The sequence below is a fragment of the Heloderma suspectum genome, chromosome 16 (genome assembly GCF_057233095.1).
Source record: "Heloderma suspectum isolate Gila_16-S chromosome 16, 16-S_ref, whole genome shotgun sequence".
NCBI lineage: Eukaryota > Metazoa > Chordata > Lepidosauria > Squamata > Helodermatidae > Heloderma > Heloderma suspectum.
The window spans coordinates 22479344-22497375 of record NC_139473.1 but is presented as its reverse complement, the minus strand read 5'-3'; the positions used below and the strand labels follow the sequence as shown (position 1 = coordinate 22497375).

The 18032-nt window shown below is 53.3% G+C and overlaps 1 protein-coding gene and 1 long non-coding RNA gene across 3 annotated transcripts in view; one reads left to right on the top strand and one right to left on the bottom strand.

Annotated features, from left to right (window-relative positions):
* Positions 1–60: 60 nt before the first annotated feature.
* Positions 61–11781, top strand: LOC146335086 (uncharacterized). The gene is made up of 2 exons (XR_014786187.1): positions 61–200; positions 11672–11781. It is a non-coding gene; the product is annotated as an uncharacterized LOC146335086 (long non-coding RNA).
* LIMK1 (LIM domain kinase 1) overlaps positions 11376–18032 on the bottom strand; it is a 44999-nt gene continuing 38342 nt past the window's right edge. The window contains exons 15-17 of one of the 2 annotated variants that reach the window (XM_084823256.1): positions 16629–16786; positions 15528–15655; positions 11376–12861 (exon numbers count right to left, since the gene is read on the bottom strand). In XM_084823256.1, coding sequence (XP_084679382.1) covers positions 12566–12861; positions 15528–15655; positions 16629–16786 — 582 coding nt within the window. In that variant the 3' untranslated portion in view covers positions 11376–12565. Of the gene's footprint in view, positions 12862–15412; positions 15656–16628; positions 16787–18032 lie in introns of those variants that run through there. The other variant, XM_084823257.1, reaches the window with a different exon arrangement.

The following is an 18032-nucleotide window of genomic DNA, read 5'->3' as shown; positions in this document are numbered from 1 at the left end:
TACGTAAATCGTCACATAGCCTATCACGGGGGCTTTTTTTTTTTTTTAACTTTTTATTTCGCGGCTGGGAGAGGCGAGGCGCCTCCTCCCCGGCCTGAATTTTGGCCGGGCGAGGAGGGAAGCCTCCCCCCCCCCGGCCTGAACTTCGGGGGGAGCAGCGAAGCGCCTCCCCCCCACCGCCAAGCAAGCTGCGAGACCAGGTAAGTGACTTTTGTGCACCCCTAGTGAAAACACATCTTTGTGAGATGTGTATAACCCCACCCGGAGTTGCTTCTTTTCCAGCCTGAAATCTGCCTCCTTGTGCACGTCTGCCCAGATTGGGACCAATTGGCAGGCGGGTCTTTCCTCTGTGGCCTGTACCATTTGGAAATCTTCCATGGGGTCCAGAAACAAGCGCAACGTCTTCCCCCAGCTCTAGGGGCTGCTCTTGGCACTGCATGATGCCGCCCTCGCTTGGGGCCAGGATTTTGAGTTCGCCAAAACCTCTATCTCGATCTTCATGCAATGTGCATGCTGCAATATGCATTTTTTTTAAAAGGAATGCCTGAAGAACTAAGCTGTGCATTGGTCTTCAAGCAGGTGCATCGCTCATGTGCAGGAGGGATTGGTGGGATGCACACAGGGGGCAAATACGGGAAAACGCAACTCTGCCACGTTTCCCTCGAAAGGACCATTAGAGTCCCAGCACAGAAGCAAACATGGCTCTCGGCACACTTCCAGTGGAACGGCGCACTCCTGAGGAGCTTGTGTGCAGAAGGTGCAGAACGGAGGTGGTTGCAGTTGTGGGCACACCCTGCAAAAGCTGCCAGTTGCCCGTTTGGTGCTCAAAACTGCCAGCCGCCTCTCTTCACACATCCTTCCTGCGCCACACGAAGTTACTGGGGCAGCTCATCGCACCAGCATGGCCTCCCTGTGGTGCTCATCAGGCACAGAGAAGCAAAGGGTCAGAAATGGGTAGGCGGGAACTCCCGAAACATGGAAACATGCGGCTGGCACAAACCAGGGGTGTGTGTCTGTGACTATAACCAAAGAGTTGCCTCCTGACCCGCGGGCGAGCCCCTCTTCACTCTAGCTACAGAAAAGGAATGTCTGCACACTGGATCATCAGACCAAAGCTCAGCCAGACGCCTTTGGGGATCCATGTGGCGGCATAACTCATCTTACCAGCATCTGGTCATCAATTCTAGACTGCCCTTGAAAGGGGAGGTTCCATCCGTAGTTCATAGCGGTGGCTAATAGGGATGGGCAGACATGCAGTGTTTGAGTTCGTTGAGGCTCTCCAAATTGTTCCATGAAGCTTGTTTTACCTTGTTTGCATTCCTGAATGCTGGTGTCTTTTTTCTCCCCAATTAGGAAAAATGTGCATTTTCAGAAGTGTGCCATTTTTCTCAGTTGAAAAGAAATACGCATTTAAAAATGTGTTTTCCCGACGAAGAATACGCATTTCCCCCAATAGGCTGAAGTGTGAAAATGTGGATTTGGGGGACTTTTGTAATGTGCACTCCTGAAAATGTAAGTGTATGTGCATCCTTCTGAAAATGCACATATGTGACTTACTGGGTTCCAGAATAGGATTCCCTGTAGCCAGCGGGGCAGTGCTAGAGTGACCCATCACCTGTGACTCGCAGAACGAATGATGGGAAGTAGTTTAAGAAATTGCAGAATCCATTATGCCCCAAAGATTCAAGCAGTTACGCTTAATCTTGCATTATTCTATAGACTGCAGAATTGTGATTACTCACTGGCCTGGAATTTTGACTTTTAATACTGAATACTTTGCCCTGCTTGTGAGCATACATGGGAAGGGTGGATTTTATTTGTAAGTATCTGAAACGATAAGGTCTTGCCAGAGCTAAGCAGAACACCGCTATTCATTTTTTTACTCGTGGCTTTTGTTAGTACAGATGAGAATGGAGTTGGCCTCTTCTGCTGCAGCACCACAGTGCTGCCTTGCATACAGTCTTAGGTCCGTTCCCCTATGCCGTAGGCAGGCGGGCAAGCCTCTGCCCGGCCTGCGTCTTGCCCTGCTTGTGACAAAGGCGTTGTCAGGATTCTAGGTCGTGAGCGCAATTTACGGGGGGGGGGGGGCTTGTCTCAGGAAGGCTGGCGGTGGCATGATTTGTCCTGGCGACAAGCAATTCCCAAGAGCCGGAGGAGCGCTGCTGGCTTAATGCTTGTCGTCCCGCTTCCCGGACAGCGACGGTCGACCAAGGCGCGGCAGGAAGGCCGCCGGGCGGCCCGCTGCCCCCAGGCTGGCACCCCCAACTGCCCAGCTGCGCGAGGGCGGGAGCGGCGGCGGGGGGGGGATCCGCGCCCCCGGCCAGAGCGAGGGGGCTCCACGCGGGCCGCCACAGGCGCTTCGGCCGGGCCGACCCTCCTCGCTCCTCCGGCCGGGGGGCGCCCCTCCCCCCGCGGGGCCGGGGCGCCGGCAGCTGGAGCCGGGCGCGCCCCCGGCGCGGGGAGGAAGCGAGCCCTCAGCGCGCCTGCTCTGGCCGGGGGCAGCTCGGCCTCCCGCGCTGCGTGGAGGGGTGCCCGGGCCCCGGCCGCGCCCCCGCCCGCTCCCCAGGCCGGGGCTGCTGCGCTCGGAGGCGGCTGCTGGCGGGGCCGGGCTCGCTGCCCCCGGGCCGGCGCGGCGCTCGCTTCCCAGCGGCGCGGCGCGCCCCCGGCCTCGTCTTCGAGGCGCGGCTCATTCGCGCGCGGGGGCGCCTGCGCGGGAGCCGGGCCCGCCGGGGACGCGTCTCCTCGCGGGCAGGCGCCGCCCCCGCCCCTCCCGGCCGGCTGGCGTCCCGCTCGCCTGTTCTTTGGCCCGCTGCCCTCGGAGGCCGGCTGGGGCTTCAGCGCGCGGGCTTGGGGTTCCGAGGGCACCCGGGGAAGGAAGGAAGCAGACGGCGGTGTGGGCTCCCCGCCGGGCTTCCGCGGTGGGCCTCGGGAGGGCCGCGCGCGCGCCGCGCTCCAAAGGGTGGGAACGCCTCTTCCCAAGCGGGGTGGCTGGCGGGAAGAGCTCTTCCGCGCGAAGAGGCTGGCATGTTTTTGCATTTCGGCCCCGCCCCCTCCGGCCCCGCCCACCACTGGGAGGCGTCCCCGAGAATGTCTCGGAAATGGTGCCCGGCCCGCGGGCTGTAAAGGGCCCCGCACCCGCAAGGCCAGGCTGAGAAGGGCAACCTCAGCTCTCACGGGTGGGTGGATGGGGAGAGCAATCCAAAGCAGGAGCTGTCCGGGGGCCTGAAGGCTCCCTTAGCACAGCCTCCCCAAAGCTGCCCCCCTCCAGGTGTGTTAGACAAGAGCTCGTGCTGCCAGTAGTCTGCCACATCTGGGGGGCGCCTGCTTGGGGAAAGCGGCCTTTGCCACATTGACCCCAGGTGGGACACGTTTGGCTCACGGGAAGAGGGGCTTGGGCATCCCGGCCGTCTCGCAGTCCGGAGGAGGTCCAGAAAGCAGCAGCGTGTCCCTTTCACCCCTGTCGCCACAAGTTCCCAGCTCCTTTCAGGAGCAGTGAAGTGGAGGCGTGGAACGGGGCATTCGGGGGCCCCCGAGGAGGCTCCTGTGTTGACTTTTGTTTGTTTGTCAAATCTTGCTATTTTCTTACCGAAAAAAGAGAGAGACCCGATCTTTGTCCGGATGCCGGAAAAAGAAAATGTATTTACTGAAAGGCTGTACAAAGAAGGATGGGTTTGCACAGTCGGAGAGCTCCCGGAGCGATATTTTTTATCCCACAATAAACGCAGCTACTTTCCACAAGCTGGTCTGGGCCTCCAGGTGTGTTGCGCTTTGGCGGGAAGCAGCGGCCCGGGTGGCGCGCGAGTGGCACTGCCTCACAAGGGGCGCTGGCATCGCTCCCGGGCAGCGAAGGGAGGCCTGCGACACGTGCAAGAGGCCCCGTCCCTGACGGCCTGTGGGCTGCTCGACACCCGTCTCTCTTCCGGAGCCCCGTGCAACAGAAGCAGCGCAGGCGCAGCAGCCGTTTGGAGCAGAGCGGGCCGCACTCCGGGAACAGCAGTCAGCCAAAGCAGATCCAGGCTGCGTGTCTACGAGAGGGGCAGAGCGGCGGCGACTGGTGCTGCTCAGGAGGCCACAGGCCCCGGTGGCAGAGGTTCCAGGTGGCAAGGAGGAAGGGAGCTCCAAAGAGAGGGACGTTCGGTCAGGGATGCACCCGCCCTCCAGAGCTTTCCTCCCTGGGCCAGTCGCCGGCACTGGAGGGTGCAAGGGTGGGTGGGGGGAGGAGGCACCCCAGCAGAGCTATTTCTGCTGTGTATATCCGTGCGTTTTCAGAGAATGGGCCTGTGCGCCAACTAATGCAGGGGTGCAGAGCTGAATTCCTGCGGGCTCATTCTGGCCCACTTGGGCTTCTGGGACTGCACCCCCTTTCACCTGGCCCCCTTTTCCCCAACCTCTAATTTGCTGGATTCCCGGCTCTTGTGCAGCCCAGCCCGCCGGCCATTCTGAAAAGCTGAGATTCCGAGGTTGAGTGACAGGCAGGAAGAGCGTGAAGCTAAGGCATGCTGGTATTTGAGGCCCCACCCCTTTTGCCTTTGGCCCTGCCCACCACTGGGATGCAGCCCCCGAGAGCATCTCCCAAATGGCCCTCGGGCCGAAGGAGGTTCAGCACCCTGATGGCATCACGTGGAGGCAAAGACAGAGTTAAAAACACAGTGGAGATACATATGCCATGAAGGGCCATGCGCTGGGCATGCAAGCACACCACCACACCCAGTCACTCCACCCCGTTGAAAGGGGACCATGGAGGTGGTGGGCACCACTTTGCAGGATGCACCTCTCTCTCTCTCTCTCTCTCTGCCTCCCCCCTTTCTATGCGCCTCCCCTTTCGCTCCCTCCTTCAGTTTCTGCCACCCACTTTCTCTCTCTCTCTCTCTCTTTGCATATAGCGCATCTGGCCAAAGTGATGCCTGGGCCTCCTGCTCAGTCCTGTGGCCTGACCACTGGCTCTCCCAGGAGCTCCCCGGCAGACATCTTTGGGGCTACTGTCAGTCAAGGTTGAGGTGCAAGACACAGCATGCGCAGCCAGACAAGGAAGCAGTCCCTTCACAGAGGCACTCTGCATGTGGTTAGGGGCACACTCGGCCTTGGGTCTTTTTCTTTTAGAAAATATATTTTCCCCTTGAGGGAGGAAAGGAACTCCACATATGCTCAGAGGCAAACTTTTTTGTAAAGAAAAGGTGACCACCCTAGGACAGGTGAGCAAAGCTCAGGCATCCCTCCAAAAGGGCTGGGATGCAGAGAAAGATGCAGGCAAGAAGTGAACCTGAACCAAAAATTTAGACCCTGAAACCCCAAAGACCAAAAATCCTGATGCTGGCAGAGTCCCCTGTTGGCTGCATCTCCTTGTTATCTCCTATCTCAAAACCCCAGAAGACTCTGTGGGCTGGATTACAGGGCCCAGCAGGCCAGATGAGGCCTACAGGCCGGGGGTCATATGCCCCTGACCTAAGGAGACAGGCAGAGAATGCATTTGGTGGGTGAATTGGGGAGCTCATGCAAAATAGATTTTGGAGGGCTAAACCATAACCCCCCCTACCCATTTTGCGACCCCATTTACAGGGTGCAAAGCTGGGGGGGGTGTCTTTTTTGCAGGGGAGGGGAGGGGTGAAAGCTCCTGCTGGGGTGGTGGCGCTACTAGGGCTCCTGCTGGCTGCCATTGCGAGATCCCACGATTCCCTGGCCTAGAGCAAGGACAGGAAGCGTTGTGCTCATTCTGCTGGGCTTCAGATGATCCTCCATTGTCACACAGCCCCCGAAACCCTGAGGCTAATGCTCTTTCAGCTGCAATCCTAGCTCCACTTAGCTGGGAATAAGCCCTACTGAACTCAATGGAACTTACACCTGAGTAGACATGTACAGGAATGCAGCATTAGAAGAACTCGGAGCCACTTCATATAGGATCGTCTTGCATCAGGCCAAGACTCTCCCCTGAGAAATCTTCCTTCTGAAAGATGCTTTCCTCCCCTTGCTTTTTGACCCAGCCCCCTTCCACTTATGGACTCTGCTGTTGCCCAAAGTGAAGAGAGGAACAAAGAAGAGCTGCTCTCTGCTTGTTGTTGTTCAGTCATTCAGTCGTGTCCGACTCTTCGTGACCCCATGGACCAGAGCACGCCAGGCCTTCCTGTCCTGCGCTCTCTCCCGGAGCGTGCTCAAGTTCATATTCATTGCATCGGTGATGCTATCTAGCCATCTCATCCTCTGTCGTCCCCTTCTCCTTTTGCCTTCAATCCTTCCCAGCATCAGGGTCTTTTCCAGGGAGTTTTCTCTTCGCATTTGGTGGCCAAAATATTTGAGCTTCAGCTTCAGTATCTGTCCTTCCAATGAGCACTCAGGGTTGATTTCCTTTAGGATTGACTGATTTGACCTCCTTGCAGTCCAGGGGACTCGTAAGAGTCTTCTCCAGCCAGCACCACAGTTTGAAAGCATCAATTCTTCGACGCTCAGCCTTCCTTATAGTCCAGCTCTCACAGCCATACGTTACTACTGGGAAAACCATAGCTTTGATTAGACGGACCTTTGTCGGCAAGGTGATGTCTCTGCTTCTTACTATGCTGTCTAGGTTTGTCATAGCTTTCCTCCCAAGGAGCAAGCGTCTTTTGATTTCATGGCTACAGTCACCGTCTGCGGTGATCTTGGAGCCCAAGAAAATAAAATCTGTCACAGCTTCCATTTCTTCCCCTTCTATCTGCCAGGAAGTGATGGGGCCAGATGCCATGATCTTCCTTTTTTAAATGTTGAGTTTCAAACCAGCTTTTGCACTCTCCTCTTTCACCCTCAACAAGAGGCTCTTGAGATCCTCTTCGCTTTCTGCCATTAGGGTGGTATTGTCTGCATATCGGAGGTTGTTGATAATTCTCCCGGCAATCTTAATTCCGACCTGTGATTCATCCAACCCGGCGTTTCTCATGATGTACTCTGCATATAAGTTAAATAAGCAGGGTGACAATATGCAGCCTTGTCGTACTCCTTTCCCAATTTTGAACCAATCGGTTGTTCCATGTCTGGTTCTTACTGTTGCTTCTTGACCCTCGTACAGGTTTCTCAGGAGACAGGTAAGGTGGTCTGGTACTCCCATCACTTTCAGAATTTGCCACAGTTTGTTGTGATCCACACAATCAAAGGCTTTAGCGTAGTCAGTGAAGCAGAAATAGACGTTTTTCTGGAATTCTCTTGCTTTCTCCATGATCCAGCGAAAGTTGGCGATTTGATCTCTAGTTCCTCTGCCTCTTCGAAACCCAGCTTGTACTTCCGGTAGTTCTCGGTTTGCATACTGCTGAAGCCTAGCTTGTAGGATTTTGAGCATCACGTTGCTGGCATGTGAAATGAGTGCAACTGTACGGTAGTTTGTACACTCTTTGGCGTTGCCCTTCTTTGGGATTGGAATGTAAACTGACCTTTTCCAGTCTTGTGGCCACTGTTGAGTGTTCCAAATTTGTTGGCATATTGAGTGCAGCACTTTAACAGCATCATCTTTTAGGATTTTAAATAGCTCAGCTGGAAGACTGTCATCACCGCTAGCTTTGTTGTTAGTAATGCTTCCTAAGGCCCACTTGACTTCACTCTCTAGGATGTCCGGCTCAAGTTCAGTGACCGCACTATCATGGCTATCAGGGACATTCAGATCTTTCCTGTATAGTTCTTCTGTGTATTCTTTCCACTTCTTCTTAATCTCATCTGCTTCTGTTAGGTCCCTGCCTTCTTTGTCCTTTATCATGCCCGTCTTTGCACAAAACGTTCCCTTGAGATCTCCGATTTTCTTGAAGAGATCTCTAGTCTTTCCCATTCTGTTGTTTTCCTCGATTTCTTTGCATTGTTCATTTAAGAAGGCCTTCTTGTCTCTCCTTGCTATTCTCCGGAACTCTGCATTCAGTTGGATATATCTTCCCCTTTCTCCCTTGCTTTTCGCTTCCCTTCTTTCCTCAGCTACTTGTAAAGCCTCATCAGACAGCCACTTGGCTTTCTTGCATTTCTTTTTCTTTGGGGTGGATTTCGTTGCTGCCTCCTGAACAATGTTACGGACCTCTGTCCATAGTTCCTCAGGCACTCTATCAGGTCTAATCCCTTAAATCTATTGCTCACCTCCACTGTATATTCATAAGGGATATGATTTAGGTCATACCTGAATGGTTTAGTGGTTTTCCCTACGTCCTTCAATTTAAGCCAAAATTTTGCAAGAAGCAGCTCATGATCTGAGCCACAGTCAGCTCCAGGTCTTGTTTTTATAGAGATTCTCCATCTTTGGCTGCAAAGGACATAATCAATCTGATTTCGATATTGACCATCTGGTGATGTCCATGTGTAGAGTCGTCTCTTGTGCTGTTGGAAAAGAGTGTTTGCTATGATCAGCGTGTTCTCTTGGCAAAACTCTATTAGCTTTTGTCCTGCTTCATTTTGTACACCAAGGCCATGCCTGCCTGTTATCCCGGTGATTTCTTGACTTCCTATTTTAGCATTCCAATCCCCTATGATGAAGAGGACATCTTTGTTTGGTGTTAGTTCTAGAAGGTGTTGTAGGTCTTCATAGAACCGATCAACCTCAGCTTCTTCGGCATCAGCGGTTGGGGCATAGACTTGAATTACTGTGATGTTGGTTTGCCTTGGATTCGTACTGAGATCATTCTATCATTTTTGAGATTGTACCCCAGTACTGCTTTTCCCACCCTTTTGTTGACTATGAGTGCTACTCCATTTCTTCTAAGGGATTCTTGCCCACAGTAGTAGATATGATGGTCACCTGAATTAAATTTGCCCATGCCTGTCCATTTTAGTGCGCTGATTCCCAAGATGTCGATGTTCAGTCTTGCCATCTCATGTTTGACCACCTCCAGCTTACCTTGACTCATTGATCTGACATTCCAGGTTCCTAAACAATATTGTTCTTTACAGCATCGGATTTTCTTTTCACCACCAGACACATCCACAGCTGAGTGTCCTTTTGGCTTTGGCCCAGCTGCTTCACTCTTTCTGGCGCTACTTGGAAATTCCCTCTGCTCTTCCCCAGTAGTATATTGGACACCTTCCGACCTGAGGGGCTCATCTTCCGGCGTCATATCTTTTAGCCTTGTGATATGTCCCATGGGGTTTTCTTGGCAAGAATACTGGAGTGGGTTGCCATTTCCTTCTCCAGTGGACCACATTTTGTCAGAACTCTCTGCCATGACCTGTCCGTCTTGGGTGGCCCTGCAGGGCAAAGCTTATGGCTCTCTGCTAGCTGGATGTATTTATAGCCAAGGAGAGCCAATGGGCTGCCGGGCGGGGGCGGGGCCTGAAGCCAGAGAGTTGAGAAAAGGGTGTGGGCGACACCCAACTACCAGTTCAAACTTGAAAGCAGCCTTTGGCCATGGTGCTCTACAAAGGAAGGTAGAGATGGTATCCCCTGGCCTGAAAAGGACCATAAATATACTTTGCATCTCAGCTCCTTGGTCAGGATTTGGCCCTTTTTTGCCAAATCAACGTTCATAGATGGAGCAGGATTTTATTAGTTGCATTGCATGAGCCAAGGTGGTGTCTAGGATGTGAGACCTAGGCTGGAGAAACCTGGGTTCAAATCTCTGCTTGGCCCAAACCTTCCAGGGCAACCTCTCTGAGCCTAACTTACCTCTCACAGTTGTTCAGAGGATAAAGATGGGGAGTGTGAACTCCCCCAGACCTTCTTGGAGGGAAGTCAGAAGAAAAAAAATGTAGCCATCCAATCAATTACTTTTTATATTTATATCTATATCAATGTGCATGGCTCTTTCAATTATATATTTATATCAATGTGCATGGCTCCCAGGTCTGTGCCCCAAGGGGCTTACAATCTCAAATTTGATAGGGGATAGGCAAGGGAGGCTGTGCTAAAAAGATGAACAAATAGGACCTGACACAGCATTTGACTGGTTCAAGGTGCTTCTTGGGCATTCTCAGGTTGTAAACCTTACAACACCACTGCAAGGGAGGTCAGTGTTCATATACGTTGGGTAAGAGGGTGCCTTGTTTAAGGCAACCTGCCCCTTTGCCCACAGCTCTGCAGCTTCAAGGCATTCACAAGAAGGCAGCAGCACACAGACTACAGGGTTTTGAGTTCATGTTTGCTTGCTTTTTTTATAGAATCATAGAATAGTAGGGTTGGAAGGGGCCTACAAGACCATCGTGTCCAACTCCCTGCTCAATGCAGGAGCCCAAGTCAGAGCATCTCTGGCAGATGGCTGTCCAGCCTCAACTTGAATGCCTCCAATGTGGGAGAGCCCACCGCCTCCCTGGGGAATGGGTTCCACTGTCGTGTTGCTTTAACAGTCAGCATGTTTTTCCTGATGTTCAGCCGGAATCTGGCTTCCTGTCACTTGAGCCCATTATTCTGTCTCCTTCACTTGGGGATGATAGAGAAGAGATCCTGGCCTTCCTCCATGACAGCCTTTCCAGGACTTGAAGAGCGCTCTCCTATCTCCCCTCAGTCTTCTCTTCTCAAGGCTAAACATGCCCAGTTCTTTCAGTCTCTCCTTGTAGGGCTTTGTTTCCAGTCCCCTGATCATCTTGGTTGCCCTCCTCTGAACCCTCTCCAGTTTGTCTGCATCCTTCTTAAAGTGTGGCGTATATGTTCATATACGTTGGGTGAGAGGGCAACCTTGTTTAAGGCAACCTGCCACTTTGCCCCACAGCTCTGCAGCTTCAAGGCATTCACCACAAGAAGGCAGTGGCATGCAAACTACAGGGTTCTGAGTTCAAGATCCAGCTGGACTTAACACGGTTGGAGCGGCTGGAGAATAGAGCAAACCCCATTCAGTTGTTGCCATTTTGGACACAACTAGCAAAAGGCTCTCGCCAGATCTGTCTGTCCTTAGGGTCATCCATTTCGGTGTCTCTCATTTTTCCCTTCTTAAGTTCAGTTCTCAGACTTTGAGAATTTCTCCGGTTTTAAGTTCAGTTAGTCCTGAATTTTGAGATTTTTTAAAAGTCTGCATGACAATGCATAAGCATTTTGTGCATGTTCCTCTCAATACATGCATTTTTGCCTAATCTACAATTTTTTGCAAGCAATTTTCCTAATACAATGCATATTTGAACATTATTCCCCCTAATATATGCATTTTTTGCATGCGTTTTTGGATTGAAGAACTTAGGGCACAATCCTATGCATGTTTAGACAGAAAGTGCTATGATTCCCCGCATTCCCTAGCTAGGAAATGTGAGGAACTGTAGGAGTTTTGTATGTGTGTGGTGTAAACACGCATAGGATTGTGCCTTCAATCGCAAAATTCATGAATTTTGAAAGATAACTGAGTTTCGCTTCTTGTAGCTGTTCAAGCATTCGAAATGAAGCGAGCCTGCATTATGAATTGTTCCCCCATCCATGGAAGAATGCCCTCCCCCCAGAGGAACTATCTGAAGGAGATCAGCATGGGGTGGAAGGACTTTTATTAATGCCGCGTGATTCTGTTGTACATCACAGTTTTGCGAATTCCCCTCCTCCCCTCCGGAGAGGGCATCACATTTCACTTCCAGGTCAAAGTGCGTAAAGATGCTTCACAGTCTTTGTCTAGTTCTCCCCACCCCCCCGGCCCCCACCCATATTCCCCTACTTAATACTTCCCATAAGCAGAACTGCGGCAGAGAGAGAACACGGTACAACTCCGAAAGCGCCAAGGGTGGCCGTATGAAAAAATAATACAAACTCTTCTCTTTGACTATGTTACAGAAAAATGAACCTGGACGTGGCGGGAGGCGGCAGCGGCTCTGCACTGCCCCAGGCATGGCGGGGAGTGTGAGGGATTCCGGCTGATGCGGCCGGCTGTGAGGAAAATCTGCCTGGCTTGAGAAAAACTCCCTGAATGCTGGACATCCCCTGCAGCACCCAAGGAGTTTAAAAGCACCCAGAGGGACAGGAGGGAAAGGGAAAAGAACGTGAAATGGGGTCCACATTCCCTGCAAGATGACAGGATGTGTGTCGGGGGAGAGGCAGAGGGGGACATGACCCAGGAAGCTCACAGGCAGATGTCGCGAGGGCGGTTGGGGGCCCAAGTGAAAATCAAAACTGAGTTTGGGCATGCATGCACGTTAACTTGGGGAACAGTCTGCCGCAATGTTCTCCTGCAGGAGCCCCACTGAGATGCAACGTTCACCCGTGCCGTTGCATGAGATGCATGCAGGAGACTGTGCGGAGGGGTGCCCCCAGCCACAGATCAGATCTATTTCCTGCACCCACAGCTGCCCAGAAACCCAGCAACTTTCCACACCTCCTGGCAGCCTGGTGTCCTGCTCACAGACATAACAGGAAGGACCCTGTGCACACCAGCCACAGATAGGAAGCCGCACACACTCACAGCCACACCTGGGCACAGACAACACTTTGGTGCTGCTGTTCCTGCAGGCCCTCCTGCAACATCCCTCGAGAGGAAACAGTAAGACTCCAGAGACGTCTGCAGACAGGCCGGCTGGCCAGGCAGAGATGCCAACACTGCCCTCTGGGGGCTCTCCATGGCACAGGCAATGAAAGCCACGACCTGCATGCCCCGACGCGAATCTTCACATGGGGGTTGGCCAAATTTCCGCAGTCCAAACGTTTGAACTTTAGCCTCGACTGAATGCGATTTTAACAAGACTCTGCTGGATCAGGCCCACCGACCCCATGACCCTGAACAGAGATACTTCCTAGCAGGCTGCAAAGACAAGCCTGTTGGTCCCCATCATCTAGGATGCAGGGGTGCGTTGCCCCGGGGACTATTCCTCCGTGGCTGCCTCCTTTTGGGCCTGAGGAGCACACGTAGACAGGTGCCCAGTTTTGCTGATGAAAGGCAGAATGGCTTAAAACCTGGCCACGTTTTGGAGTTTCATGGATGGTTCTTTCGCCAAACCCTTCAAATTCAATGCCATCCTCAATGGTGAATGCTATAAAACAAATACATTCATCTGTGTGTTAAGGTACTAGGAAAAGATACTGGCTTCTGGACGTTTCCAGCTTGGTTTTCCAGATTCATTTCAGGTTTTGCCCACATACAGATGGGATCTGCTTGACGCTCCACCTCAAAACATCAAGATTATGGCTGCTACCTATGCTCCAATTAAAAAATGTGGACTAGGAACCTGCATAGCTACATTCGTACCATAGACCAATGGGGAAAGCATCCAGCTGCAGCCCGCATAGCCCTCATCAGAATCCTCAGAATCCTAGTTCTGGCGTTAAGAGCTCTAGTGTGAATTTTCTCCCATCTTGAAGAATTTCCTTTTCTAGCAGCAAGAAATCGAGGAAGGCCGGGTCTCTGCAGCCCAAATGACCGAGGGCTACTTTGGCATGCGCGGCACCTCCAAAGCTGCCACCAGTGTTCTGCGCATAGCACGGCTGTGTGTCCCTTTGGACAGGACACAGACGCGTGTTTCCCACCATCTCCTTCCCCCTGTCCTCTCAACTTCTCAAAGGTTTTTAAAAATAAATAACTGACACAATGTAGAACCTGGCCTCCGGTTTTGTTTTTTTTGTTTTTTGTAAAGAGGCCCTGGCTTCTCTTTGCAAGGAACAGAAGCAGGGCCATGCGGTCGCCTTCAGTGGCCAGGCAGAAAGCCCCCAGAACAGCCCAGAAGCAAAGGCTGATGGCCGACCACGATTCTTTCTTCCTAGTATCTGGTAATCAGAGGTAGGTCCCCCCCACCCCCCAGCATCTCCCAGCTACGCCCCGCAGAGCTCCCTAGGTCTTTCCACACAGCTGATTGCTGCTTCCCTGCACACCAGCTTGTGTCTTAGGCATTTCCAGGGTGAGCAAACGCACTCCTCCCCCACCCCTGGCCACTCTCACAGCAGCCTGCAAGCTCAGAAATTCTTCCACAGTTTGGGGTCTTACAAATGTGCCGTAGCCTGGCGAAACAAGCCCCGGATTTTTCCTCCTTGGAGAAAAATTTAGAGCTGGTACCTGCATGCAGGTAATGGTACAGAAATGGGCCATTTCAGAAGGGTGGCTGGTAAATCACACATTGGGATAGGCTCCACCCACATCAGAATCTCCCCCCCCCCCATAGAAAACTAGGTCAGTGAGAGAGTTTTGATCTAGTTGTCTTTCTCATGCTGCAGAGGTCATTCAAACATTCAGTCTCACATCGGAAATGGTAAAGACTTTCCCCAAGCTGGTGCTCTCTGGATCTGTTGGACTACAACTCCCAGCATGCTGGGTGGGGGATGCTGGAACTTGTCTGACTGATCTTGCCACCCAATTGCTTGCCCTCGCACTCTGGGCCCAATCTCCAGCAGCCCAGAGGGAGAGCACATGGCAAGGGGAGGATGCCGCTCCATCTCTTGGCTCTTGCCACAGATGAACAGGCAGCAATAGCAAGGAGGTGACGCAGCTGAGCTAGGGAGTTCCAGGGATTAACAGTGGACCCCCTGCAAGGGCATGGGTGGGTGCCTGACAATGCTGACCCCTGGTGCTCTGTGATTTACCTGCATGCCATCTTGAACCTGGGAAGAGTTTGCAGGGCTTTCAAGCCAGGCACCAGGTGGAGGCTGAAAAAAAGAGGAGTGGGTCGACTCCTCATTTGCTCAACCTGGAAAAACTGTCCCTGCTCGAAGAACTCCCCGAGGGCCTGATGGCACACACAGAAATGCACAACCCTCCCACCCGACATGTCTTGGAACCTGGGGGTGGGGGGGAACTGTTCGAAAGGAAGGGCAATTTGCAGCACAGACATGGTGGGCAGGGAAGGGGTTAAGCACTCTCCCCCATACAGCTCCTCTGCTCCAAATTGCCCCCTCCAGACTTCGCAGTTCCCAAGGGAAAGCAGCCCGTGGCCTTGTGGTGTTCCACCCAGCGTGGTCAGGATGCAAGGAAGGAGAAGCAAGAGGGGAACACGCACGCACATGGGCACAGAAAGACAGGGACAGACACATGCGCTGGGTGCACATAGGCCATGCTCGGCACACACAGACACAGGCTTGCGTTCTCACACAGATGCAGCCTATGACAAAGAACGACAGAGCGGGGCCAGAGAACCCAGGTGTGCAACCTCACCTAAACTCAAGGCACCACTTTGGAGGATGAGGGTCTGCACAGGGCAGGGCGGGGTGCGTGTGTGGCTGGCTGGGTGAGAAGAAGGAGCCCCAGGCCCCCCACCAATGCCAGCTCGTGGGCAGCAGCTGGCTGGTGTCAGAAGCGCACATGCCCAGTGGAGCATGCAAAGGCTTTTGCGGCCATGAAGCACCCAGGGAAGGCGCTGTGGGACAAGGAGCAGCCCCTTCCCCTGCGCGTGCGGGAGAGAGGGGTGCCTGCTTGCAAGGAGTATTTACAAGGTTCCACGATGGCCCTGGTAATTTCTGTGCATGCCAGGCACAGAGCGGCCACCCCACCCTGAGGAGGGCAGCAAAGGAGCCCGCGCCCAGCGCATAGGGCACCCCCTGCCTCTCTGGAGCCAGAGACCAGCTCTAGCAGCTTGCGGGAGTGCTCAGCCAAAGGGGCGGCGCCCCCTTCAGCCCTCCTTGCTGACACACGCCTGGTGGGGAGGGGGCTCAGCGCTGCTTGGCAAACTCCGCGGCGCTCATTCGGATACTTCGGGATGTGCCGTCAGCCCACCGTCGGCCCGCCGATGTGTCTCCCAGAACGCCCGGTCCAGCTGTTCCAGCTGCGAGCTCAGCGGCAGTTGCATGGCCAGGTGCATTCGGAGGGCTTCCAGCCATTGTTCCAGGCGACTGAAGGAAGGCCTGGAGAGACAGAGCAGCAGGCCGTAAGGATGCTTGCTGGATCGGGCCGGACAGCCCAGGGAGGCCCGAAGGGAGGCCTGGAGCGAGTTCCCAGCATGGCAAACCACTTCCAGCTCTCCTCCCCACATCTAGGGAGCCCCCTGCCCCTCCCTTCTGGTGCTAAGGATTCTTTTTCCCCAGGCCTGTGACCACACTTAGGGAGCCATCCTGTGCCCCCCAAGCAGTGTTGGGGGTGGGGTGGGGATAGGATGGTTCTGTTTCCCGGTTCCGAGGTCAGAGACTTCCTGACTGTTAGAGCAATGCGACAATGGAGCCCATGACCTAGGGCGGTGGTGGGCTCTCCCACGCTGGAGGCATTCAAGGTGAGGCTGGACTGCCACCTGCCAGGGATGCTCTGACTTGGATTCCTGCATTGAGCAGGGGGTTGGACTTGATGGCCTTGTAGGCCCCTTCCGACCCTGCTATTCTATGATTCAGGGCTCTGACCTTGGAGCCAGGAAACCACACTCTCCACCCCCTCCCCCTCATGGCCAGTGTGGCAAGAACCATGATGGCTACCTCTCTGCTCTCGGGAGACAGAGCATGGAGATGGGGAGAAGCAGGCATTCTCGGGGGTGGGGACGGGCGGAGACCGGGGCAGCTGCCTCACGCTGTTTCCTAAGGCCTCCTTCCCTCCCCCTCCAAGGCGCCACGCTAGATGGGTGAAATCACCCCTTTAGCAGAAATGCAGGACAGCTGGAGCACGGAGTGAAGACTGCCTACGCTGTCCTCCCCCCCTGCACTGGATACTCGGCAGCCTCTGGGTTCGGAGGCTGCCAGCAAGCCACATAGGACTGCGCCCTTACTCACACTTTGACTAGACCCATTCTAAGGAATGGTGTTCAAGTGGGTCATGACTAACTCCCCCCACCCCCTGCTCTGGGGAGTCTGGATCAAAGTCTGGATCCAACCCCCACCCTTGCCCAGGACTCACCGTTTCTCGTGGTCCAAGTCACAGCAGCGGACGGCGATGGGGAAGAAGCTAACGGGGCAGTTGGGAGGGCAGTAGCGGTCCAGGAAGCCTCGGACGTTGAGGCCAAAGTCCAGGGTACGAGGCAGGTAGTCGGGGTCAGCGCTGACTCGCCCAATGATCTGTGCAAAGTGGAAGGGGGAAGAGGCTGGAAACCCTCACGGGCTCATCTGAGATTGGCATGAGAGCTACCCTCTGGGTCCAACCCTTCTGGCTCCCCCATGCCCCTCACAGACCAGCCAGCGCTGGAACGTACAGTCAGGGCCAGAAATATTGGGACAAGGATAACTGTTTTGGCAGTTGGCCTCTGTACACCACATTGAAGTTGAAAGGAAACACACCCAGATGGGGGCGAAGTCAGGACTTCCAGCTGTAATTCAAGGGGTTTGACAAAAGTGGGGCACTAACCATTCAGGAAGGACAGCCAGTGGCATACACACACACCCATCGTTGGCAGCTCATAAGTAACGGAGCAAACCAACATAATTTCAAACTTAAGGATCGCCTTTAATACCTGGATGAAAATCCTTTGCAGCCAATGACTGCCTGAAGTCTGGAACCCATGGACATGACCCAATGCTGAGTTCCCTCCCTCGAGATGCTTTGCCAGGCCTTCACTGCAGCTGCCTTCAGCCGCTGCTTGTTTGTGGGTCTTTCTGCCTTCAGTCTTGTCTTCAGTAAGTGAGAAGCATGCTCTGTTGGGTGGAGATCCGGTGACTGACTTGGCCATTGAAGAACATCCCACTTCTTTGCCTGGAGAAACTCTTGGGTAGCTTTTGCTGTATGTTTTGGGTCATTGTCCATCTGCAATATGAAGCGGCGTCCTATCAGTTTGGCAGCATTTGGCTGAATCTGAGCAGAAAGCATAGCCCTATACACTTCAGAATTCGTCCTGCGGCTTTGATCAGCAGTCAGGTCATCAACAAACACCAGTGACCCGGTTCCATGGGCAGCCATACATGCCCATGCCATAACACTGCCTCCACCATGTTTGACAGGTGATGTGGCATGCTTTTGATCGTGAGCCGTTCCTTTCCTTCTCCATACTTTTCTCTTCCCATCATTCTGGTACAAGTTAATCTTGGTTTCATCAGTCCAAAGAATCTTATTCCAGAACTGGGCAGGCTTTTTAAGGTGTTTGCTGGCAAAGGCTAATCTGGCCTTTCAGTTCTTGAGCGTTACCAGTGGTTTGCACCTTGTTGTGAAGCCTCTGTATTTACATTCATAAAGCCATCTCTTGACTGTAGATTTTTATTTATTTATTTATTATTAAATTTATTAATCGCCCATCTGGCTGGTCACCCAGCCACTCTGGGCGATGTACAACATACAATAAAAACAGTTTAAAACAATAAAATTCTACAATAA